The sequence below is a fragment of the Macaca mulatta genome, chromosome 12 (assembly GCF_049350105.2).
Source record: "Macaca mulatta isolate MMU2019108-1 chromosome 12, T2T-MMU8v2.0, whole genome shotgun sequence".
NCBI classification, from domain to species: Eukaryota; Metazoa; Chordata; class Mammalia; order Primates; family Cercopithecidae; genus Macaca; species Macaca mulatta.
The window spans coordinates 143,590,001-143,614,249 of NC_133417.1; the positions used below are offsets into that span (position 1 = coordinate 143,590,001).

At 46.5% G+C, this 24,249-nt stretch overlaps 1 protein-coding gene across 6 annotated transcripts in view; it reads left to right on the plus strand.

Annotated features, from left to right (window-relative positions):
* The window catches only part of TRAF3IP1 (TRAF3 interacting protein 1), an 82,162-nt gene that overhangs the window by 19,634 nt on the left and 38,279 nt on the right, over window positions 1-24,249 (plus strand). For 4 of the 6 annotated variants that reach the window (XM_077958010.1, XM_077958011.1, XM_015111482.3 and 1 more), the window contains 7 exons: window positions 5,703-5,804; window positions 8,654-8,674; window positions 9,946-10,030; window positions 10,501-10,584; window positions 14,213-14,336; window positions 14,560-14,596; window positions 17,623-17,699. In XM_077958010.1, coding sequence (XP_077814136.1) covers window positions 5,703-5,804; window positions 8,654-8,674; window positions 9,946-10,030; window positions 10,501-10,584; window positions 14,213-14,336; window positions 14,560-14,596; window positions 17,623-17,699 — 530 coding nt within the window. The remainder of the gene's footprint in view (window positions 1-5,702; window positions 5,805-8,653; window positions 8,675-9,945; window positions 10,031-10,500; window positions 10,585-14,212; window positions 14,337-14,559; window positions 14,597-17,622; window positions 17,700-24,249) is intronic. The other 2 variants (XM_002799101.4, XM_028831293.2) reach the window with 1 other exon arrangement.

The window sequence follows — 24,249 nt, forward strand, 5'->3', positions numbered from 1 at the left end:
GAACTTGCCTTATATCTGTCTGACTTTTACAAATTCTGAAGTGTAGCTGGAATACCGATGAGCACATCCTTCTTTCTCCGTGTGCGTTCCCCTCCGAGCTAGCGTTTCCAGGAGTGGGCGTGCTTGGTACAGCTGCAGTGTGAAAGATGACCTGTGGTTATTTTATTCCAAGTGGGGTGACTATATGGGAGTTGCCTGGGTCTTCAGTAGCGTGGGATGGTGGAGTAAACGGTGACCGAGCTGGAGCAGGGTGTTTCCACTGAAGAGAGCCCCTGCCACGCGGGCATGCGTGTTACCGTTCAGCCACATCTTTGTGATGTATGTTTCCTTTTTGTGGCAGCTTTCCTTATCCCTAGGAGTCTGTGGGGAAACACCCAGGCACACTGCAATCCTGCACTGCAGGAGAGGGCAGCAGGCAGTGGCAAAAGGCTGAGGGGTGGACTCCTGGTAGCCCCCACTCGGCTAGCTAGGACCCCATCTCTGAGGCCACAGGGGCGACTCCCCACCTCCTGCTTACCCACCTCATGGCCTTGAGCCAGCCACATGAGTGGGTTCTCTGAGCCACAGTTTCCTCGTCATAAATGGGCATAAAGATACCTGCCTTGAAGGTGAATGAGGTGTGCATAAAGTGGTGGCTCGTCCCAGGCATGCCATGGTCTAACCCGCTTTATCACGGATCACCTCAGCTGAACTGCCAGCCCCGAATCAGGGCAAGACAGCACTCATCCTGAGACGGGCAATGAATTTAGAACAAATTGAAAGCATTCTCCAGACAGGTAGTGACGACTTTATAGGTAATATCGACAAGTGTGAAGATAACACAAGCCTAGGCAGTAAGAAGCACAAACTGCAAACGTGATTTCTGGGTTGAGCTTTTTGCAGAGATTGGGATGGAACCTGATGCCACCTGCCGGGGAGCAGAGTCTCCTGCTGTCCTGGGGTGGTGGTGTGGGGGTGGGTGGTGGTGCAGGGGATTGGGAACAGCGGCCAGGAGCAGAGCCTGGGCTCTGGAGAGACTCCCGCTCCCTCCTCTTTCTCCTCCCCCGACCCTTGCCCTGCTCCCCTGGGGTCCTGCCACAACAGGGGCCTGGGGGTCTCTGTCCTCACAGTTGCAGGTGTTATCTTGCACTGGCCATGGTTTAACATTTGGAATTCAGAGTTTGTTGGCAGTTGTTACAGTTCCTTAATTTCTTCATTGGAGGTGAACCCTGGTGCACTGCCATTGGGTCTGATTAACAAGCCGGTCCTCACACTACCTTTCCTTCTTAGTGTTTCAAGGAAAAGTTCATGTTGTCAAAGCTGGCCTTTGCTGCACTGACTGACCCGGCCCTTGTGAGCCCTGTGCCCGTAGCCTGGGTCATCATCAGAGAATTTGTGTGTTTTATTGTTATTTTGGTTTTTTGGGTGGATTAAAGAGTTCAACAAGGAATTTATCCATTTCTTTTTCAAAACATGAACAAATTTCTTCCTGTACTCCAGTCGTTAGGCAAGCTGTAAGGCATGCTTTGTTCACTTTACAATTGTGTGACGGTTCCAAGTTTTTCTGGAACATTAAGCCCTGTCTTTATTTTGCTTAGTTTCCCTCATTTCATTTTTGCTTACTTGTCTGTTTTTATTGTGAAAAATATGGAAAAGTAGAAAGAATAGTACAACTAATGCCCATATACCTTTCACCCAGATTCACTAGTTCTAACATTTTTGCCATTTTGCTTAGTGTACAGTTATGCATGTGTGTGTATATATATATATTTTTTTGGGACAGAGTCTCACTCTGTTGCCCAGGCTGGGGTACAGTGGCGTGATCTCAGCTCACTGCAAGCCCCATTTCCCAAGTTTTAGTGATTCTTCTGCTTCAGCCTCCTGAGTAGCTGGGACTACAGGTGTGTGCCACCATACCTGGCTTCTTATGTGTATTTTTGAGACAGGGCTTTGCTCTGTCACTCAGCCTGGAGTGCAGTGGTATGATTATAGCTCACTGCAGTCTTGAACTCCTGGGCTCAAGTGATCCTCCCGTCTCAGCCTCTTGACTGGCTGGGACTACAGGCATGTGTGACCATGCCAAGCTAATTTTTTTTTTTTTTTGTAGAGAGGGCATCTCACTTTGTTGCCAAGGCTGGTTTGAACTCCTGGGCTCAAGTGATCCTCAAAGGATCACTTTCACCTCAAACTCCCAAAGTGCTGGGATTACAGGCATAAGCCACCATACCCAGCATCTAGTTACATATTTTAATGAACTGTTTCAAAGTATGTTAAAAAACATCCTAGCACTTTATCGCTACATACTTCGACATGCAGCTTTATAAAAAGTACATTTTCCTATATAGCCAGAAAAGTATTGTCTAACTGAACTCAGTTATTGCTTACTAATAGCACCTAAAACCCAAGCCATATTCTGATTGTCCCAGAAATGTTTTTCTATTCTTTTTCTTTTTTTTTTTTTTAAACACTGACCATTTGAGCACATTTAACTTAGTGTAGCTAAATTTTGCACAGAACACTGGCAGAATGATGGACCTCCTTCAGTTGTATTTGTGGGCCGTATATCTGCTTAGTTTCAGTTAATAGTGACTGATAGGGACCGGCCCCTCCCAGCCGGGCACAGTGCTCCTGGCTTTATGCACAAGATCTCATTTGACTCAGGATGGCTGCGTGAGGTGGGGCAAACTGTGACTCAGGAAGGCTGAGGGACCTGACCAAAGCATAGCCCGTGGAGAGAGGAAGTGCCAGTGTTCCACCCTAGGGCATCTTGAGCCAGGGCTTACATTCTCACCTACAAGATTCATTGGTTACCAGGTAGCTCCAGACAACAGATTGTGTTTATGCCGTGACTCTTTTTTAAATTTTTATTTTGCCAATTCATAGTCATTTTTATTTTATTTCTTTTTTGAGATGGAGGCTCACTCTGTTGCAAGGTTGAAATGCAGTGGCGCAATCTTGGCTCACTGCAACCTCCGCCTCCCGGGTTCAAGGGATTCTCATGTCTCAGTCTCCTGAGTAGCTGGGATTGCAGGTGTGTGCCACTAGGTCCAGCTAATTTTTGTGTTTTCAGTAGAGATGGGATTTCACCATGTTGGCCAGGCTGGTCTCGAACTCCTGACCTCAGGTGATCCACCTGTCTGGGCCTCCCAAAGTGCTGGGATTACAGGTGTGAGCCACCGCTCCTGGCCATCATTTTCATTTTATAAGTGCATTATTTATTTGTTTAAAACTACTATTTGACAAATTGGCTAGTCTCTTCTCCGTGATTAAGAATTGATTCTAGGCCGGGCGCGGTGGCTCAAGCCTGTAATCCCAGCACTTTGGGAGGCCGAGACGGGCGGATCGCGAGGTCAGGAGATCGAGACCATCCTGGCTAACACCGTGAAACCCCGTCTCTACTAAAAAATACAAAAAACTAGCCGGGCGAGGTGGCGGGCGCCTGTAGTCCCATCTGCTAGGGAGGCTGAGGCAGGAGAATGGCGTGAACCCGGGAGGCGGAGCTTGCAGTGAGCTGAGATCCGGCCACTGCACTCCAGCCCGGGCGACAGAGCGAGACTCCGTCTCAAAAAAAAAAAAAATAAAAAAAAAATAATTGATTCTACAGTGTGGTATCATTAGTGAGCGTATAGTCTGTTTTCATGTTCTTTCTCTCGGTGTGAACTTGGGGTTTAGTAAAGCTTACATAAGAGTACCACTAGAACTTTGAAAAGGTAAAATTGTGAAAGTGTCATTGGTCTCTGAATTACAGAATGAAGATAATGCATTTATAATTTGCTTATTGTGATGGTGGGTATGGTAGAATATGGAAAATATTTAACACTTTGAAATCAAGTACACAACTTAAAATTATTAGAGTGTTTTCTTCTGAAGTTGATCATCTACAACTGCCAAGCTTATGTTTATTTTTAGATTTTTTTTTGTTAAGAACTTAATATTTCATGTTTATTCTCTGGTTAGCCTGTATAAAATATAAATAACTATATGAACCGGACTAAGTCAGCATCATTTTCACAGATTAATAAAAATGTCTTTGCAAAATTATATGTCATCTATTTTATGTAGTTGTATTACATTATAAATAAAACAGTTATATGGTAGTTAATGTCAGGTTGATTCTGATGTAAGCTGTTTTGAATAGTTTTAAGAATTATTAGATTGGGTTTCAGGAAAGGGAACATTTTTCCAATTTAATTTTTGTCTCCCAGTTTCTTTTTGGAGTGGTAGGTCCTTTGACTGTGGGCTAGTTTTCCAGCTCTGGGTCCTGCTGTAATGTAGAACCTATTCTTCTGGCCCCTCATCTGGGCCGCCTATCTTTTTTTTTTTTTTTTGAGACAGAGTCCGGCTCTGTCATCGGGCTGGAGTGCAGTGGTGCCATCTCGGCTCACTGCAACCCCTGCTTCCCGGGTCCAAGAGATTCTCCTGCCTCAGCCTCCCAAGTAGCTGGAACTACAGGGGCATGCCACCACACCCGGCTAATTTTTGTATTTTTAGTAGAGATGGGGTTTCACCATGTTGGCCAGGATGGTTTCGCTCTCTTGACCTCGTGATCCGCCCGCCTCAGCCTCCCAAAGTGCTGGGATTACAGGTGTGAGCCACCATACCGGCCTCCTACCCTTTTTCTTTTTTTTTTTTTTCCCAGATGGGATCTCACTCTTAAACACAGGCTGGAGAGCAGTGGCACAATCATGGCTCACTGCAGCCTCGACCTCCTGGGCTCACGCGATTCTCCTGCCTCAGTCTCCTGGGTAGCTGGGACTATAGGCACCTGCCACCACGCCTAGCTAATTTTTGTAGAGATGAGGTTTCGTCAGGTTGCCCAGGCTCATGCCTGCCTTGGCCTCCCAAAGTGTTGGGACTACAGGCATGAGCCACTGCACTTGGCCTCTTTTTTTTTTTTTTTTTTCAAGATAGGGTCTTACTGTTTTCCCTGGACTGGAGTACAGTGGTGTGATCATAGCTTACTGCAGCCTTGAATTCCTGGACTCAAGTGATCCTCCCATCTCAGCCTCCTGCGTAGCTAACTACAGGTGTGTGTAACCATGCCTGGGTAGTTTTTTAAATTTTATATTTTTTGTGGAGACGAGGTCTCCCTATGTTACCTAGGTTGTCTTTACTCCTGGGCTCAAGTGATCCTCCCACCTAGGCCTCCCAGATTGCGGGGATTATAGGTGTAAGCCACTGTGCCCAGCCTGTTTTTGTTTTTCACAGCAAAAATATTTTCTCAGGTATTTGGTATTTTTCTATCTTCATAAACTTTGGAACATCAGTCAGTAATTAGTCGACAAGTATGTGAAAGTTTTCAGTATGGCCAGGACTGTGCACTGTGTCCAAAATATTTTTCTTTTCTTCCTGTGTTTCTGAAACAGCCGCCTACTTGCAGCCTCTCACCTACTGGGTCTGGCTGTAGTGGGGAGGTGAGTGGAAACTGGCAGTGTCAGGTAGTTCCAGAAATGGGGGGCGAGGGCAGTCTGCTCCTCCTGGCCTGAATAGACCCAGGATCCACTCACAGTCTGGGGTGTCCTTTCCCTTTCACCCCAGAGCCGCCCATGGGGGAGGAACATTCTGGATGCATGTTTTCTAAAAGCTGCCTTTAGTCAGTCCTTTGTAAACTTGCAGTGTGGGAAAACATAGATAAGTGAGTGTGCTCTATGTTAACGAAGCTGCTGATCACCGGCCCTTTGGTGTACAGTCTTAATGACTAATTTTAAACTGTTTTATGTCAGGAACAAAAGAAGCTAATATTAAGTCAACTAGTATTTCAGATGGTAATTCAGCTTGTCTGCGGTGTGAGAATACTGAGCCCGACCCCGCAGAGAAGCAGAAAGGTAAGAACGGTTCCGTTTCGCCCTTTCCTGGCGAGAGCAGAGTGAGCCCTCCAGAACCTTCTTCCCAAAGGGCCGCAGCCCAGAGCCCAAGGTTTTCCCCTTGGGTCTGAACGTGGCAAGTGATTCACTTCTGCCTTTTTGCATAAACTAGAATCGAACATGGTGGTTTCTTGATAGCATTGGACCCACTTGTGTGCTCCCCCAATATTAGTGAGAGGAGGTGGCATGGTTCATCACTTGGGGGGTGTCATGAGTGGTCCCTGGAAAGTTTCGGGGTCACTACTTGGAGAGCCCCACCGGCCAAGAGGTGTACCCCCCCCAGACTTCATGGTCACAGTGCTGTGGCCACCGTGATTTTTCCATCACTTTCTTTGAGTGTTGAATTATACCTCAGTGAGACTTTACTTTCACCATAAATTTTCTCAGCCTTAAAAAAAACTTTGGTAAACTAGCCATTCAATGTTTGTGTGTTGAGGCCTTGGAATTCCTAACAGGCCTGCAAGAGTGTCAGTGCCCAGGTAACCAAGGCTTGTGCAGGTGGCAGCAGCAGGGTGGGGTGTGGCCAGACAAGGGCTGATATTTGTTGATCCGTCAAACAGAAAATTATCTGTTGAAGGCCTACTACATGTCAGCCCTGAGCCTGGGAGTGCATGAGCCAGTGGCGTCAGGCTGGCCTTCTGCCTTCCTGGTGCAGATGAGGCTCGAAGATCCACCAAAACCATTGGATGAAGTAGCATTCTGGGACGGGGGGCCTTGGTTCGTGAGGGTGGCCCAGAGAGCCTGCAGGGCAGAAGGGACTGCATAAACCAAGATCCCAGCTGGGATGCGACTGCAGCAGGGCTGGCTCAGCCCAGAGGAAGTGCCAGAGCCACATCCCTGTGCCAGCTTATGGAGTTTAACCTTTATTGGAAGAGCAGCGGGAGGCTAATTATATCTTTAGGAGGAACAGTATAATGATATTTAGATTTTGAAGACTGGCCATGTTAATTAGGGAGGGTTAAAGATTGTCCAGAGAAGAGAGAGAGACCTGGACTGTGGAGGAGCCCTGGGAAGGGAGAAGTGGTGGGATTCCAGGGCTGCTGGCATGTGATGGGGGAGCCGGCCTGGAGTGTAGGGGGAGGGCCCAGGTTAGAGAGGAGCTGTGAGAGTTGCTGATGCCGGGTGATGGTGGGAGCCTGGGTGGGGACTAGGTCACCTGGGATGAGATTGTGAGGGCAGGAGCTGGCAGAGTGCTGGCGCTGTAGAAGCACAGGCCTCGGGGAGGATGGTGTGGGCCATGTGGCAGGTGCCTTGGGTTCTGGGTGACGGGGACTGGAAGTATCCATTGAAAGGTAGAGAGTTGACTGTGCTGACTTTCCTTTGGGGTATCGGCCTTGTGGCTGAATAACCACACCTCTCAGGAACCTGTCTGAGTGCTGTGTGAACCCAGGGCCTGTCCTGAACACCCTGGTGTTTTGAAGAAAGAGCCGGGGGTTTGAAACTGTGTCTGCTGCCTGCCCCCAAGTTGTACGAGGACTCTCAGTGCTGGTTTCTGCTAAGCACACGCTCCAGGCCGCAGAGCCATGAGGAGAAGATCTTCTGTCACCTGCTCTTGGTCCCCAGCAGTCCCATCCCAGGGTTGAGCTGAGTCCTCCACCCGCATTGGGTGCAGCACCCAAAGTGCTGGGGTCTCTGAAACTGCTTCTAGTGGCACTATCTGAACCACATTCTCCAGGACCCTGCTAACCACTGTGCCCTGCAGTCCCCTAGGCCCTGGCGGGTGCCAGGCTGCCCCCTGTGCTGTGGCACTTTGTGGGGTGTGACCTCTGGAGGCTCCCAGGCCCATATTAATAAGGTCCTCTAGTGCCTCCTGGTTCCCCTTGATCCACAAGCTCGGCCCCCTCTCTCCCTGCCCGAGCCACCCTCTTAGGGCAGCATTTATGAGCTCGTGACTGTTATGCTCACAGAAAGTCCTCCTGTGAATAAACGAGCTGGAGGTGTCTGTGCAGCGCTCCTCACTCTGCGCCGTGTGGACCCTCAGAATAACCCAGGCTGATGTCTCGAGGCTGCATGAACTGTTCCTGTCTGGGGTGGGGCCGTGCTAAACAAGTGGCTGCATCAGGCCCTGCTGCCTCCCTTCTGCCCGTAGAGTGTCCTGAGTTGTCATGTGAAGCCATGCGCTTTCCGCTCCTCTGCAAATGCGTTTGTGCATCTTAAGAGTGTGAAACAGAGATTTCCCACCTGTGGTTTTGAATGCACCCCACCCCTGTGGTGCCACTGCTCATTTACTTTGACTGTTTAGGTCACATTTGTCCCCAAGACACAGCACTTGAAGAAAAAGGATCCTGGGTGAAGGTGCAGAGGTGGCCCTGTGTTGAGCTGGAAGAGTTTCTTCTGCTTTCAGGAGCTGATGGAAAAATACTTTCCAATCATGTCTATAAGATGGGCTGTTGTTGGCTGTCTCCCAGTCTGTGGAACGGCCTGGGATTTGGTTGGCCAGGTTCAGGCTGTTGCGTGGTTCCCTCACATTTGGATGTGCTTTTTCTGTGGCTCTGGCTTTGTTGATTCTTGTCTCATGAACTTGTTTACTTCCTCTCTCCGGTGTGCTCTCTCCACATCCCTGTGGCCTGTTTCTATATAGTACCATTTTATGATGCACAGTTTGTTTGCTCTTTGTTTTTCTATTTTTGAAAATAAAACAAAATGGCAATAGGGACATTAGAAAAGCGGCTATGAGGAAATGATCTTTTTTTCTTAACAGACATCCAAAATTATGTACAATGTGTTTTTTCTCTAATTCTGTTCTCATCATTTACTATATTGAGGTTGACTTACACAAAAACTAATTTTCTGATGTGCTTTTTTTTTAGGTGACTCCGCCAGTGATGCAGGTGAGGAATGGCCTTAGATACCTATGTGTCATATCAATTGTATGCATGTGTGTGAATGTAAATGTGGACTCTCAGATTCGTGCTTTATAAAGTGCATTAGTGTAAGTAACTTATTTTATGGAAAAAGATCTTAACTACCCTTATTTATTTATTTATTTATTGAGATGGAGTTTCACTCTTGTTGCTCAGGCTGGGGTGCAATGGTGCAATCTTGGCTCACTGCAACCTCCACCTCCCGAGTTCAAGCGATTCTCCTGCCTCAGCCTCCCAAGTAGCTGGGATTACAGGCATGCACCACCATGCCTGGCTAATTGTGTATTTTTAGTAGAGATGGGGTTTCTCCATCTTGGTCAGATTGGTCTGGAACTCCCGACCTCAGGTGATCCGCCCACCTTGGCCTCCCAAAGTGCTGGGATTATAGGCGTGAGCCACCATGCCCGGCGAACTACCCTAATTTAATTTGAGATTTAATTTATATCTTTTAAATTTGAAAAGAATACATTTCAGATTTTTTTCCCCAGAATATAAAGTATATTTCTAATATTCAAATTCTGACTATTTTCTGAAGTGTTAATTCCTTTTACTTTAAATAGTGGAGTAAACTTGTCTTAATAGTTTGGGCCTTGTTATTTACTGATTAATTCTTTTCATCAAAATGAAGAAAACTTTGTTTAGATTATAAACATAATATGGTACATACCAATGTAGAAAAATTTAAAAATGCCAAAAAAAGAACAAAAATTAAAAGCACTGGTAATTCTACTGCTTATAACATAAACGAATATTATTCTAGAACCCTGTATATATATGCATATGCATATAATTGTTAGATATATTACTGTCCTGGATTGTTACACAAAAGGGGGCTAGCATGTGACTGTACCATAATTTACTTTGTGACTGACTGTCAGTATCATCAGTGGTGATGGGTGAGCATCTTGACATGTGTCCATTTCTCCTCTTGGGCTGTATTTCCTGTAAGCGCTGAGTTGATCGGCCTGCCTTTTGAATTTTATTTCTGAAGTAGTTGAACCAGTTTGTATTCCCTGGGTTGGAGTGTGCCCGTTTTCCCAAATCTTCACCAAGTTTAGGTATCAGACATTGGTTTTCTCTTCATCAACATGATTGATGGAAAAATTGCTCATTTGTATTTGCAATTACAAATGTATTTGATTGCAAATAACTGCAAATACAAATGCAAATAGTATTTTCAAATAGTTATTGGTGTGTTTTTTCCTTTGTGAATTGCTAATTGATTGTCATTTGTTTAGAAGGAGACGTTGGACCTGCTGGCCAAGATAAGTCTGACGTGCCAGAGACTCCAGAAATTCCTAATGAGCTTTCATCCCACATCAGGTCTGTGTGCTTTGAATCCCTTTCCCTCAGCAGAGTGATCACACCTAGGACACTGCTGTGCTTCTCTTTCTGCCTGTTGCTGTTCATTTAGTGCTTGAGCTAACTTATGAGGAATTACTTGTACAAAAGATACAAGAATATCAGTTTTCTGTACCGGAGTCATATCACTATATGCAGAATATTTTGGAGATTTAGGGGAATTCAAAATTATAGCTGAATTATGTGATGTTTTGATTAATGATAGTTCTTGATATTTTGAAATTACTGAAAATACAAGTTGAAAGACGGACACTTTCTGGTTGGTTGGGTTCCCGGGACGTTCCTGCTCTTCTGCAGAGTAGTGCGTCCTAACTAGCACATTGATTATGGCCTGGAGATGAGTGTTAACATTCACCTGGGCTTTCTTTTTCCACTTGGAAATGTATAAGCCTTTCATACTCCTTTTTTGGTTTTCCAATATTTGGGTTTAGAAGAATTCCCCGGCCTGGGAGTGCAAGACCAGCCCCTCCCCGGGTCAAACGGCAAGACAGTGCAGAGGCGTTACCAACAGACAGGTAAGACTGGCTCAGCAGGGCGGTTCTCCAGTGGGCACGGTGCCTCCGATGAGAGATAGGGGAGGGATGCAGCACATGGTGCTGGAAACATGCTATTGAGGAACAAAAAATGAGGGTAGGCCCTCGCCTCACACCATAGGCCAACAGACATGTCAGATGGATGAAAGAGAAAAACCATGCATACATGTACAATTAAATCTTCACATCTATGGGAAAATGTTGGACTGCATTTCTCTGACCCCTAGATTGAAGATTTTCTAAGCATGAAAACAGTAGAGGAATTAGGAAAAAATAGGGGAAAAATTAGGGGCTTAATTGCACAAAAATTAAAAATAGAAGGTGATCAAAATGTTATAAGCAGGCTGGGCCTGGTGACTCACACCTATAATCCCAACATTTTGGGAATCCAAGGCAGGCAGATCGCTTGAGGTCAGGAGTTTGAGACCAGCCTGGCCAATGTGGTGAAACCCCCGTCTCTACTAAAAATACAAAAGTTAGCCGGGCGTTGTGGGGTGTGCCTGTAGTCCTAGCTACTCAGGAGGCTGAGGCAGGAGAATCGCTTGAACCCGGGAGGTGGAGGTTACAATGAGCTGAGATTGCACTGCTGTACTCCAACCTGGGCGACAGAGTGAGACTATCTCAAAAAAAGAAGTCATAAGCAATATAAAGACAAAGAACAGACGGGATGGACCAGAGTGGGTTTCAGATCAAATAAGAGGCAGGAATTGGAGGCAGGAGGAGTAGATGTGTTTTTCTAGGAGTTTTGCCACAAAGAGAAGTGAAGGAATAAGACTAGAAAGTGGGAAAGGTGGTGTCAAGGGGAGTTACGATTTTTCTGATGATGGGAATGATCCAGTGGAGAGGGGAAATTGATGACGTAGGCGACGTGAGACAGGGATTTGGTGGAGCCGAGTCCCGGCGTGGGTGTAGGAACTGGTGTGGAGGTGGAGTCGGCACATGGTGTGGTGCAGATTCTTAAGGTGATTTTCTGGTACTTATTTTTCTCATGAGCCGTAAGAGGGTCTGGGGGAAGAAGAATGTCAGAGGAAAGAGGGGCTGGGTGAAGTCGCTGTGCACGAGAGTGGGCTAGTGAAGAGACTAGAGCAGAGGTTTTCCTCTGGGTTGTCCCCTTTGGGGACATTGGGCCATGATTTGGAGACATTTTCTGGTGTTCTGACGAGGGGGAGGGGTTAGGGCAGGGCTGTTGCTGAATCTCCTGCAATGCACAGGACGGTCTCCACCACAAAGGAGGATGGGCTGCCTGTCCATGGTGCCTGGGCAGAGGCCGTGGCTGACAACTGACTTCAGGGCAGCATCTGGCAGACTTGGACATAAAGAGACAGGAGATGGTGTGGTGGAGCCTGTTCTGCAGCCGCAGTTGGCTACACCTGCAGGCATGGGTGCACAGGCTGGATTAAACAGGGCTCAGCTGTGCCAAGCAAGTGCACCAGAGAGAGGAGGGAAGGAGTTGGAGTATGTGGAAGCGCCATGGTCATGACCAATGTGGGATTTATGCCAGTGAATGAGGGAAGAGCCCTCGGGGTGAAGGTCAGGAGGAGGCAGTAGGATTGAGAGGCTGAAGGTGCTGGACAGGTGGAAGGATTGTTGGAGTCAGGTCCTAGGGCCATGAGCTAGGAAGATGGGTGGTGGTAAAGGCGTGGGGCACTGGATTGGAGATTGGGGCTTGCTGTTAGTGGTTGTGACAGGGTGACCTTGGGAGTGGGTGTCGAGTGTGGGAGGTGGGATCATCCCAGGAGGGTTCAGGGACCCAAGGCCAGGATCTGGGAAGGATCATTTCTCAGTACTTGAAATCACAAGTTAAGACAGGAGCAGCGTTGGCGAGAGTGGCAGGTCCAGGAGGACCGGGTGGGACCAGGGGTTGGCAGCTGATGGCAGCAATGATGGGGTCGAGGGCGACAGGATTTAAAGTTGGCAGTTTCTAGGGAGAATAATCTGGAAGCCACGGCAAGCAAAAGGAAATTACTGACCTTCCCTCTGGGCCTGTGACAAGAGGCCTGTGGGAGGAACGGCAGCTGCAGTTGAGGGCTGTGGGGAAGCCGTGTCCTGGAGAGCAAGGCGGGACAGAGAGCAGCTGCCAATCAGGGCAGGCACAGGGGCGCAGCTGTCGGGGGGGTGCCACGTGGGCCACAGTGAGGGTGTGCTGGGAGCGCGGTAGATGAGGGACAGGAGCCCAGGCTTCTTGCGGTACTGACAGAGCAGCGGGTGCGAAGTGAGGTTGGTCCTGGCGGAGCCACACAGATGGTTGTTGAGCGTCTCGAGGACCCAGCTGAGGAAGTCGAGCATACTTGAGGCAATGGGTGTTATTTTAAGAACTCGTTCCCAAGTGTCTAGATTCCCTCTGGACCTTGTGCGTGGCGCTGAAGCAAGGGAGGGTTTTGGGGGGGGTGTGTGTGTATGCGTGTGTGTGTGTATGCGTGTGCGTGTATGTGTATGCGTGTGCGTGTGTGCGTGTGTGTGTGCGTGCGCGTGCCTGTGTGCGCGCGCGCGTGTGTGCGCGCGTGTATGCGTGTGTGCGCGCGTGTATGCGTGTGTGTATGCGTGTGTGTGCGTGTGTGTATGTGCATGTGTGTGTATGCATGTGTGTATGCGTGTGTGTGTGCACGTGTGTGTGTATGCGTGTGTGTGTATGCGTGTGTGTGTATGCGTGTGCACACATGCAGCACTATGATAACGCAGCAGGGGAGTTAGGTGATTGCTTAAAGCACGAGTGTATAGGGAAGAAACAAAGGCAGGAGGGGCCATCGAGGAGCCTGTAGAGTGTTTGGGTCTGGGGCTCACATTTGTACAGAGTGAGCTGACACTGGCCTGAGTGAGGAGTGAGGCAGCTCTAGGTGGGGCAGTTCTAGTGGGTGGCCCTGGAGAGCACGAGAGAGCCCTTGGGTGAAGGATGTCACCAAGGAGGACAAGGTGTGGGGCTGGAGGGCCAGGCTGTTGGACTTGCCCGGAATGATGATGGGACCTGGGTGGAGAGAGCAGTGTGTACGTGGTGCTGGGTGGGACATAGGGCAGCCACCGTGACTAGGAGTTGAATGAGGGGCCTCCAGCTGGGTGTGTGAAGAGAGGTCTGGGGTCACCCCTGGTCAGTGGGACCCCAGTGTGGCCCCTGCCCTGAGGTTTGTGACCCAGGGCAATAAGTGCCTCCAGGTAGAAAGCAGCAGGTGAAGGGCTGGTGTCACTGAGAGCGTGTTCAGGGGAGAGGCGGAGGCCCTGAGGGTCCTTGTCCAGTAGAGGGCATGGTGAGGCTGTGGGGGGTGGGAGGCCAGGTGTGGACCAGGAGGCCTGGGCAGTACAGGGATGTGGGGAAGCTGGGTGGGGGTGGAGGACGAGGCTCACAGGGACTCAGGCCTGGAGGGGCAGCACAGGGATGTGGGGAAACTGGGTGGGGAGGGAGGGCAAGGCTCACAGGGACTCAGGCCTGGAGGGCTTGCAGAGGACACTGCAGACAGTCCGTCTTAGCTTCAGTGGGTAGCCTGAGATGCTGTTCTAGAGATGGTTGGTGATTAGATTCTTCTCTGCTGACCTGTGACACAGTTTCAGATGCCTGGGATTGATGAAAAGGTGTGACTGATAGAGCATTTCTAATTTAATCTAATTTCTTTTTATTTAGATCAGGGAGTGGTAAAACCGTCTCAAATGTGATTGTAGAGTCGCACAATTCTGACAATGAAGAGGATGATCAATTTGTGGTGGAAGCTGCCCCTCAGCTCTCTGAAATGTCAGAAATTGAAATGGTTAGTTAACCGAAATGTGGTGTTTTTTTAATAACAATGTTTTACCTACATTGAGATTAATATTCTAGCTTTTAGATTTATGTAGACAAAAATGTCCTATAATTTTTCAGTTAGTTTTTTACCTTTGTTAATTTTGTTGTTCCTTTTTTGAGATCCACAGAAGCATGATTTTTAGAATTCAGCAAGCCTGAATCTTCTTTTTTCCCCTTCCTTTCCTGCTCAGGTAACAGCAGTGGAACTAGAAGAAGAGGAGAAGCATGGTGAGTCCTGGGCACGAGTGTGCATGCATGTCCATGTGTGTGCGCTTACGCACCTTCTCCACGTGTTCCTGGAAAGGATCCAGTGCAAGGGACTGTTGTGTGCCAGGTTCTGGTCTGGGTCACACTGGCGGGGTCACACTGGCGGTACATAGGACGCTGCGGGCATGGATTCCTCTAAGGCGATGGCTGCTGCTCCCAATCCTTAGAGGAGAGCGGGGGCACTGTTGGAAGCTGGAAACTCACTGGCAACTGTGCTACAGATGACGTCTTGTCTCATCCGTTCGATTAGATTGTGGAAGTAGATGATCTCTGAGGCCCTTCACAAGTCTAGTTCTGGAATATTATTGTTGGTTTTCTAGCTGTACAACTCAGAAGTGCAAACCCTGCTCCCCACACCAGGGTTTGAGTGTCCTGGAGCACAGTTTCTGCAGAAGAGGCAGGCTGAGTACTTTCCTTTATAGATGTGTTCTCATAATATGACTTTGTTTCCTGGCACCCATCACAGGTGACATATGAGGGCTTGTTGGTTTTGGGGGTTTTTTTTGGTATCTATATGAAGCCACAATTTTTTTTTTTTGGGGCGGAGTCTCGCTCGTCACCCAGGCTGGAGTTCAGTGGTGCGATCCCAGCTCACTGCAACCTCTGCCTCCTGGGTTCAAGCGATTCTCGTGCCTCAGCCTCACAAGTAGCTGGGACTACAAGCGTGCACCACTATGCCTGACCAATTTTTGTATTTTGAGTAGAGACAGGATTTCGCTTCGTTGGCCAGGCTGGTGTCCAACTCCTAACCTCAAGTTATCCACCCGCCTTGGCCTCCCAAAGTGCTGGTATTACAGGCATGGGCCACCGTGCCCGGCCTAGTCACGGATTTTTAACATAGTGGATGTGTTTCATTTCAGCCCATCTCAATTTTTCTTATTAATGTTCAGATTGCCCAGTATTTGACCAGGGGAGCCTATTGGAGTTATTTTCTGGGGGCCTTTAGACACAGCCCAGTACACTCTTTAGCTTCCTTGTTTTCTGATACAACAAGGCGTTTCCGGCTTGTTTTGTGTACTTCGTGCCCTGTAACTGCCTCATTTCTCCAAGGCACCCGGCCGCTTACTGCTCTGGGTTGCTTCTTGTTTCCAGGCATTTTCACTGCAAAAGCAGGGATATACTATTTTTTTTTTTTTTTTGAGATGGAGTCTTGCTCTCTTGCCTAGGCTGGAGTGCAGTGGCGCGATCTGGGCTCACTGCAAGCTCCGCCTCCCGGGTTCACGCCATTCTCCTGTCTCAGCCTCCTGAGTAGCTGGGACTACAGGCGCCGGCCACCTTGCCCGGCTAGTTTTTTGTATTTTTTTTAGTAGAGACAGGATTTCACCGTGTTAGCCAGATGGTCTCGATCTCCTGACCTTGTGATCCGCCGTCTCGGCCTCCCAAAGTGCTGGGATTATAGGCTTGATCCACCACGCCCGGCCAGGGATATACTTTTTTAAAATAAGAAAGTTTATTCTGACTTCATGATGATATTTTCAATTCCGATTTAGGATTGTAGGGTTTTGCCTGCATTCTTTGGTTTTATATGTGCATCTCTTCCATCTCATGCCAAAAAGCCTGGCTCCCAGCAACAGCAGCTGTCCCCATGCTTTATGATCCTTCATATGCACACACAGCAATTTTGGAACACCACCACCGGTTTTTAACAACAGTAGGATTACTGGAAATGCTGAAGGATTTTATTTAATTTTAATTTTTAATTTTTATTTATTTATTTTTGAGATGGAATCTCGCCCTGTCATCTAGGCTGGAGTGCAGTGGTGTGATCTTGGCTCACTGCAACCTCCACCTCCAGGGTTCAAACAATTCTCCTGCTTCAGCCTCCCAAGTAACTGGGATTATAGGCGCCTACCACCACACCCAGTTTTTTTTTTTTTTTGTATTTTTGGTGGAGACGGGGTTTCACCATGTTGGCCAGGTTGGTCTCAAACTCCTGACCTCGCCAGCCCAAGGATTTTTTTTTTTTTTGGTAGGTGGGTCTTCCTCTTTGTTGGGTATATCCTATTAGGGATATATAGTCAGTTTCCGTTTTAAAGTTGTGAAACAATTCTTCTCTAGTGGCACATGCTTGCCAATTGGATATCACTAAGTTTATTTCATTTTGCATTCAACCTTTAGGCATTAGTGTTTACCTTTTTAATGTAATATAATTCACATGATTTTAAGGTCAGATGTGCAAAACCAGGTATAATCAGAAATGTGGGGCTTTGACCCCTGTCTCCTCTACCCTCTACTCTCCCTGTCTCCTCTACCTTCTACTCTCCCTCTCCCTGTAGGTAACAGTAAAAAATAGGGTTTATGCTTACAGTTGAAAAACAAATAAATAGATACATATGCACGTGCATGTGTATTTATTGATATCTACACTTATTTCCATCTTGCTCTTCTTTTTAATTTGACAGTAGATGCAGGCATTCATTCTGCAGCAATGCAGATAAATCATCCTCATTTGTCTTCACAGCCACATGGTCCTCCACTGTGTGGACGCACCCTCATTGATTCAGTCAGCCTCGAGCTGATGCATGCTTGGGTAAAACACTATTCCAAAAAACTTCATATGATATTTATCCCATGAGTAAATTCTGAAAGAAATGGAAAAATTCTTGCCCCAATGTAAAAGAAGTATCAGTACTTAGAAGCATTTCTTAATTGTTATTTCTGTTTGTAATAGATGGCTGTATTTTTGGATGTCAAGCTACATTCCTTCTTAATCTTTGAAAATAGAAAATCTGTTTTATTTCTAAAGCTTTTTGCTTTTCAAGGAGCTGATTTCCCTGAAACACTTTGAAATTTGATAATTTCCACTACCAGCTGTCGTGTCACTCTTGTATACTATCTCCTTAACAAATAAAGATTATTTGAAACTGTTTCAGCATAAAAAGAGATAGGATAAAAACTTAGTGTTTTTCTCACCATCCCACCCATTTGGAATAGGTTTTTGGGGTAGAGAATAAACTTTTAACATAAAATCACTGATTTTTCAACAGGTGGACTTGTGAAAAAAATTTTGGAGACGAAGAAAGATTATGAGAAATTGCAGCAGTCACCCAAACCTGGGGAGAAGGTAATGGAATGATTTCCGTAAACACTGGCATTTTAGCAGTCTGTTTCATACATTTACAAACTTACAAATTAGAACATCTTTCAAATATTGCCATTATCAATGATGTCTGTTTGCATATTTAAATGCCATTTCTGGCCAGGCCTGGTGGCTCACACCTGCAATCCCAGCACTTTGGGAGGCCAGCGCAGACAGATTACCTGAGCCCAGGAGTTCGAGACCAGCCTGGGCAACATGGCGAAACCCTGTCTTTACAAAAAATACAAAAATTAGCCAGGTGTGGTGGCACATGTCTGTAGTCCCAGCTACTTGGGGGGCTGAGGCAGGAGAATCGCTTGAACCCAGGAGGTGGAGGTTGTAGTGGATCGATTGTGCCACGGCACTGTAACCTGGGTGACAGAGTGAGACCCTGCCTCAGAAAGAAACAAAAAATGCCATTCCTCCCTCCTCCCAGTTGGGAGGATATAAAGTGTGGGACTCTCTGTATGGGGCTGCTTCCCTGGCCTGGTATCCAGCCCCGTCTTGGGAGGGGGCAGTGGCTTGCTTGGGGAGCTCAGGAGCCAAGAGCCAAAGGCCTGTTGGGCTCTAACTCCCTGACCCTCCCCTTCTGGCCTTGCCCATCCCTTCTCCCAGGTCCCGTCTGCAGAATGGGAGGCTGGCTGCCTGGCCCTGGCTGATTACAAAGAGACTGGGAATGTTTTTAAGTCTTTTTTTGAAATATGCGTTCTATTGTACCTGGCTCCCTGCAGTCCCCCTCACACATGTGTGATGTGCTTTTGTTGGGACCTGTGGCTTCTTGCCAGCCACTATCCTTTCCTTGGGCAAATGACCACTGGGGCGGGCACCTGTGGGCCAGCAGGGTGTGTCTCAAATGCCACAGCCAGCTTTCTCTTATAGTCACTTTAAAGAGGAAGAATAATTTTTTTTCTTTTAAACAGAAGTTTCTTGGATAGTTAGCCTAATAACAATTTAAAAAAGTTTTATATATAGGTGTGTGTGCACACACGTGTACACACACATGCACACATATACATATCTTTCCCCAGCTGAATTAATGGTTGTTTTAGATAATTCTGCTTAACATGTCCTAGTTTGTCATGAAGCTAGGGCCTGAAATAGCCAATGAGAACTGTACAATTGAGACTAACAGTAGAGGGAGCCCTTTTAACAATAATAACTGGAGAATGTCGATAGAGGCTTTGCTGACAGCACCACTATTTGCCTTGCTGAAAGGAGAAATGCCTTCTGCAGCTTGTTTCTCATCGATGGAATGTTAATACATTATAGTTCTTTCTGTATGCATGAGGGGTTGTCCTGGTGTCACTGGTGGTATTTCTGAGACCCAGTCGAAAACCCTGAATGTGTCCCTCCAGGCTCCTAGTGGAGGTCACCTTTGAAGCATCCATTTGTTTAAATTTTGTAGCTATGATTTTTACGCAGGCATATTAGGATTGTGTTTCAAAGTATCCCCGGGAGAGTAAATTATTTCAGATTGGTAAATCTTTTGGATTCAGAGGATAAAAGGAAAAGTGTCCTTTTTTGGTCAACATCTACTGTTTTGAAAAAAAGTAGGTAGTGAGAACTTCAAAGTCAGGGGTGATGTATGTTACAGTTAGGGGAAAATCAGCAAGTGTCTGTATGATTTTCTTTAGGCTATTGATAAACATCAGACTTAAATTTAACTTGTTGGTCTTCTTAAAACATTTTTGTTACTTTTTTTTTTTTGAGATGGAATTTCGCTCTGTCGCCCAGACTGGAGTGCAGTGGCTCAATCTCGGCTCACTGCAAGCTCTGCCTTCCAGGTTCACACCATTCTCCTGCTACATTTTTTTTTTTTTTTTTAATAAACAAAAATGTGGTCAGGCGCGGTGGCTTACACCTGTAATCCCAGCACTTTAGGAAGCCAAGGTGGGTGGATTGCTTGAGGCCATGGGTTTGAGATCAGCCTGGCCAACATGGCCAATCCCCTTGCTACTAAGAATACGAAAATTAGCTGGGTATGGTGGTGCACACTTGCAGTCCCAGCTACTCAGGAGGCTGAAGCACGAGAATCACCTGAGCCCAGGAAGCAGAGGTTGCAGTGAGCTGTGATTGCACTGCTGCACTCCAGCCTGGATAACAGAGCAAGACTGTCTCAAAAAAAATCATGTAGGAAGAGCCAAAGTCCTTTTTCCCCCTGCTCCAGTCCCTTCCCTGAGGGCAGTCCCCAGGATGAACTTGGTGTGTATCTCTATTTTGCATGTGCCTCGTGTTGTTTAGTGAGTTTCTAATGTCACCTTAGTGTTGATCCATTATGCAGGTCGCTTTCTTCATGCAGCATTTTTCTCTCTCTCATGTTTTGATACTTGTAGATGTAGTTTATTCATTTTAATTGAAGCCTTATAGTCCATTATTTGCTTATTAATTACTCTATTGATGGACATTTAGGTTTTTCAGCCATTTCCTTTCATAAACAATGCTTCCATGGCTCTTTTCCATGCCTCCTAGCTTTCAAGAGCCAGTGTCTCTTCCAGCAAGAATCAGGTCACTTTCTGTGAAGGGCTGGATAAAAATACTTCAGGCTTTTTGAGCCAGATGGTCTCTTGCAACTATTGAATTCTGCCAATGTCACAGGAATGCAGCCACAGCATTAGACCGTGTAAATGAACATGTGTGGCTGTATTCAATAAAACGTACTTTACAAAAACAAGGTCCAGGCTGTGGGCTATAGTTTACTGATTTCAGCTTTGGGGGCTATGCCCAGGCTTAGAAGTGCTGTGCCAGGAAGTACACAGATCTTTAGTTTCACCAGATAGGCCACTTTCCTCCTCAAAGCGGCTGTACCAATTTATCCTCCCAGTAGAATGAACGTCTGTTTCCAAACATCCGTGCCAACAACAGTCAAGATAGTGAACACACTCATCTCATCACCCTCCAGTGTCATGTGCCCTTGGTGAGCCCATCCTCCAGCCCATCTCCGTGTTCGCCTTTCCCCACACCCCACCCCCAGCAGCCACTCTGCTCTGGTTCACTGTGCTTTAGTTTGCATTTCCTAGAATTGTGTTTAAATGGAATCATGTGATGTGCACTCTTTTGAGGTTTTTTTTTTGGTCTGGCCATTTTTACTCAGCATAATTATTCTGAGATTTATCCATGTTGTTGCAGCATGTATCCATAGTTTGTTTGTTTTTATCGCTGAGTAGTATTCCATTGTATGGATATACCACAGTGTGTTTCATCCATGTATCAGTTGATGAACATTTGAGTTGCTTCTAGTTTGGACTATTACAAATAAAGCTGCTGTGAACATTCATGTTCACGTCTTTGTGTTGACAGATGCTTTCATTATGTTGTGTCAATACAGTAGAACCCCTCTTATTTGCAGGGGATATGTTCCATGACCCCTAGCAGATGCCTGAGACTGTGGATAGTACCAAACCCTGTATATACCATGTTTTTTCATGATACGTTCTGATGATAAAGTTTACTTTATGAATTAGGTTCAATAAGAGATGGACAATAACTGATATTAAACAGAACAATTTTAACAGTATGTCAGCATCACTCCATTGTACTTCGGGGCCATTCTTAAATAAAATAAGGGTTACTTTCACACAAGCACTGGGATACTGCCAGCGTCTAGACTGTCTGATAACTGAGAGGGCTACCAAGTGACTTAACAGGTGGATGGTGTATACGGTGTGTATATATATTGGACAGAGGGATGACTTATGTCCTCGGCGGAACTGTGCAAGATTTGATCACACTACTCAGAATGGCATGCAATTGAAAACTTATGAATGAATTGTTTATTTCTGGAATTTTCCATTTAATATTTTCAGACTGCAGGTAACTGAAACTGCAGAAAGTGAAACTATGGATGGGGATAGGACTGTTATACCTAGGAGTGGGTACTGCTGAGGCATATGGTAAATGTGTGCTTAACTTTTTAAGAAACTGCCAGACTATAGGGCTGGGTGCTGTGGCTCACACCTGTAATCCCAGCCCTCTGGGAGGCTGGAGTGTGAGGATCACTTGAAGCCAGGATTTTAAGACCAGCTTGTGCAACGTAGGGAGACCCTATCTCTACAAAAAAACAAAAACAAAGATTGCCAAACTGTGTTGCAAAGTGGTTGTATCATTTCGCATTCCTACCAGCAGTGTGTAAGAGTTTCAGTTCCTTCACATCCTCGTCAGCACTAGGTATGGTCAAACTGTAAAATTTTTCAGCCGGGCACGGTGGCTCACACCTGTAATCCCAGCACTTTGGGAGGCTGAGTTGGGCAGATCACGAGGTCAGGAGATTGACCCCATCGTGGCTAGCATGGTGAAACTTTGTCTCTACTAAAAATACAAAAAATTAGCTGGGCATGGTGGCACATGGCTGTCATCCCAGATACTCAGGAGACTGAGGCAGGAGAATTGCTTGAACCTGGGAGGCAGAGGTTACAGTGAGCTGAGATCACATCACTGTACTCCATCCTGGGCGACAGAGTGAGATTCTGTCTCAAACAAAAATTTTTTTTCATAGTTGTAATTTGCATTTCCTTAATGGCTAATGATGTTGAATATCTATCCTATGGTTGTATGTATATAATATATAAGCCCTTGTGTCTCATATGTTGTAAATATTTTTCCAGTCTATCACTTGTCTGACTTTGCCTTTTTATTTAAAAAACTTTTTTTTTTTTTTGAGACAGAGTCTGGCTCTGTTGCCCAGGCTGGAGTGCAGTGGTCCGAATCTCAGCTCACTGCAACCTCTGCCTCCCAGACTCAAGTGATCCTCCCACCTCACTCTCCCGAGTAGCCGGGACTACAGGCATACGCTACCACACCTGGCTAATTTTTGTATTTTTTGTAGGGGGGTTTTGCCATGTTACCCAGGCTGGTCTTGATCTCCCAGGCTCAAGCGATCCTTCTGCCTTGGCCTCCCAAAGTGAGCCACTGCACCTGGCCAAACGTTTCTATTTTGATGTAAAATTTAAACAGCCTTTTCTTTATACGTTATTTATTTATTTTTTCTTTTTGTTTTGGCCAAGAGTTTAAGGTGAGGTTATACTTTATTTTTGATTTTGTCTGAAAAAGCTGTCCTATCCTGGTTGTAAAGGTAGTCTTTAGTTTAGTTTTCTTTTTCATGTCTAGATCTCTGCGTGGTCTGGAAGTGTGATTTTCTGCTGTGTGGTTGCCAGCCTAGGTTTCCTCACCCCTGCCTTTGTACCCCCGCCTCTCTAGGGAGCCCGGGTGTCCCGTGTTTCTGGGCTCTCCTTGTTTCGGCACGATGGTTTTATCTCTGGGAAGGCCTTTCTAAATGTTCCTCCACTCCTTCCCGACTCTCCAGGTTGTCTTGATTGTGAGTCTTTACGGCTTTATGTCATTGTGGGATCAGTTTGTGTGGTTCCATGAAAAACGCTGTTGTGATTTTGACTGGAATTTTATTGATCTTCTCTTGACTTGACTTTTACCAGTAACTTCCACTCCATTGCCTTGCCTGTCTTTGTAGCAAAACACTTTAAAATAATCGCTTATCTTTTGCTGTCTACAATCTACCTCTTCCCACTCTCTCCTAACCCCATTCCAGGGAGGCCGCTGGCTCTACACCTTCGTCTGAGTTGTCCGAGTTGCCCTCGGCAGGGTCACCTCACCTCTCAGTTGTTATAGCTGCTGGTTATGTCTGTGTCCTGCAACAGCATTTGATGCTGTTGGCCACTCCCTCCCTCCTTGGCGTGGCCTCCAGGACAGCACTCTCCTCTGGCACCCCTCCTGCCAGGCCAGTCCCCCTTCTCTCTGTCCTTCACTAGTTCCTCCTCTTTTCACTCTTTTCTTAGTATCACTGTCTTAATGTTATTAGATGTCCTTTGAAACTTTTTTTTTTTTTACTAAGTCAGCTTCCTTAGTGGTTGTATTCCACTTTTCTGCTTTTTCTTGCTTATTTTGGTAATTAATGTTTGAATCCGTTAGGTTTAGATTTACCTGCAAGCAAAAGAAAGCTAAAACATTAGTGTCTTTAATGAGGTATAAAGTGTTTTAGCTCATGGGTCAGTCTGGAGGTGGCCGTCCAGGTGGCAGTGACCCCGACGCCTTCATTCCTCCACAGCATGATGTGACCTTCCTTCCTCAGGGAGCCTCATGGGCCAGCATAGCTTCAGCTTCCAGCCAGCTAGAGGGAGAAAAGGAGGAAGGAGAAGGCCTGCCCTCCTCCTCCAGGATATTTACTGAAAGCTGTGCACCACTTCCACTTAGATTATGTTGGCTGGAACTTAGTCACAAAGGAAACCATGAAGTGAAATCTCTATTTTAGGCATCCATTTGCATAGCCAGAAATCAGGAATTCCATTATCACAAACTAGAACGTGTCAAATTTTCTCAGTGCCTGCCATGCTCAGAAAGTGGTAATGCTTGCAAGGCACATGGGTAAGTGGAAGAGGCTGCCTCCCTGGCTAGAGGCCGAGGGTTCCTGGACCCAGCACACGTCTCACATGTGGGCCGCACACAGTGGCGGGAAGCTTTGCCAAAGCGGAGATCAGAAACAGGGTCGACCAGCTGTCTCTTCCACAATGTTTCTCTAGGAAATTGT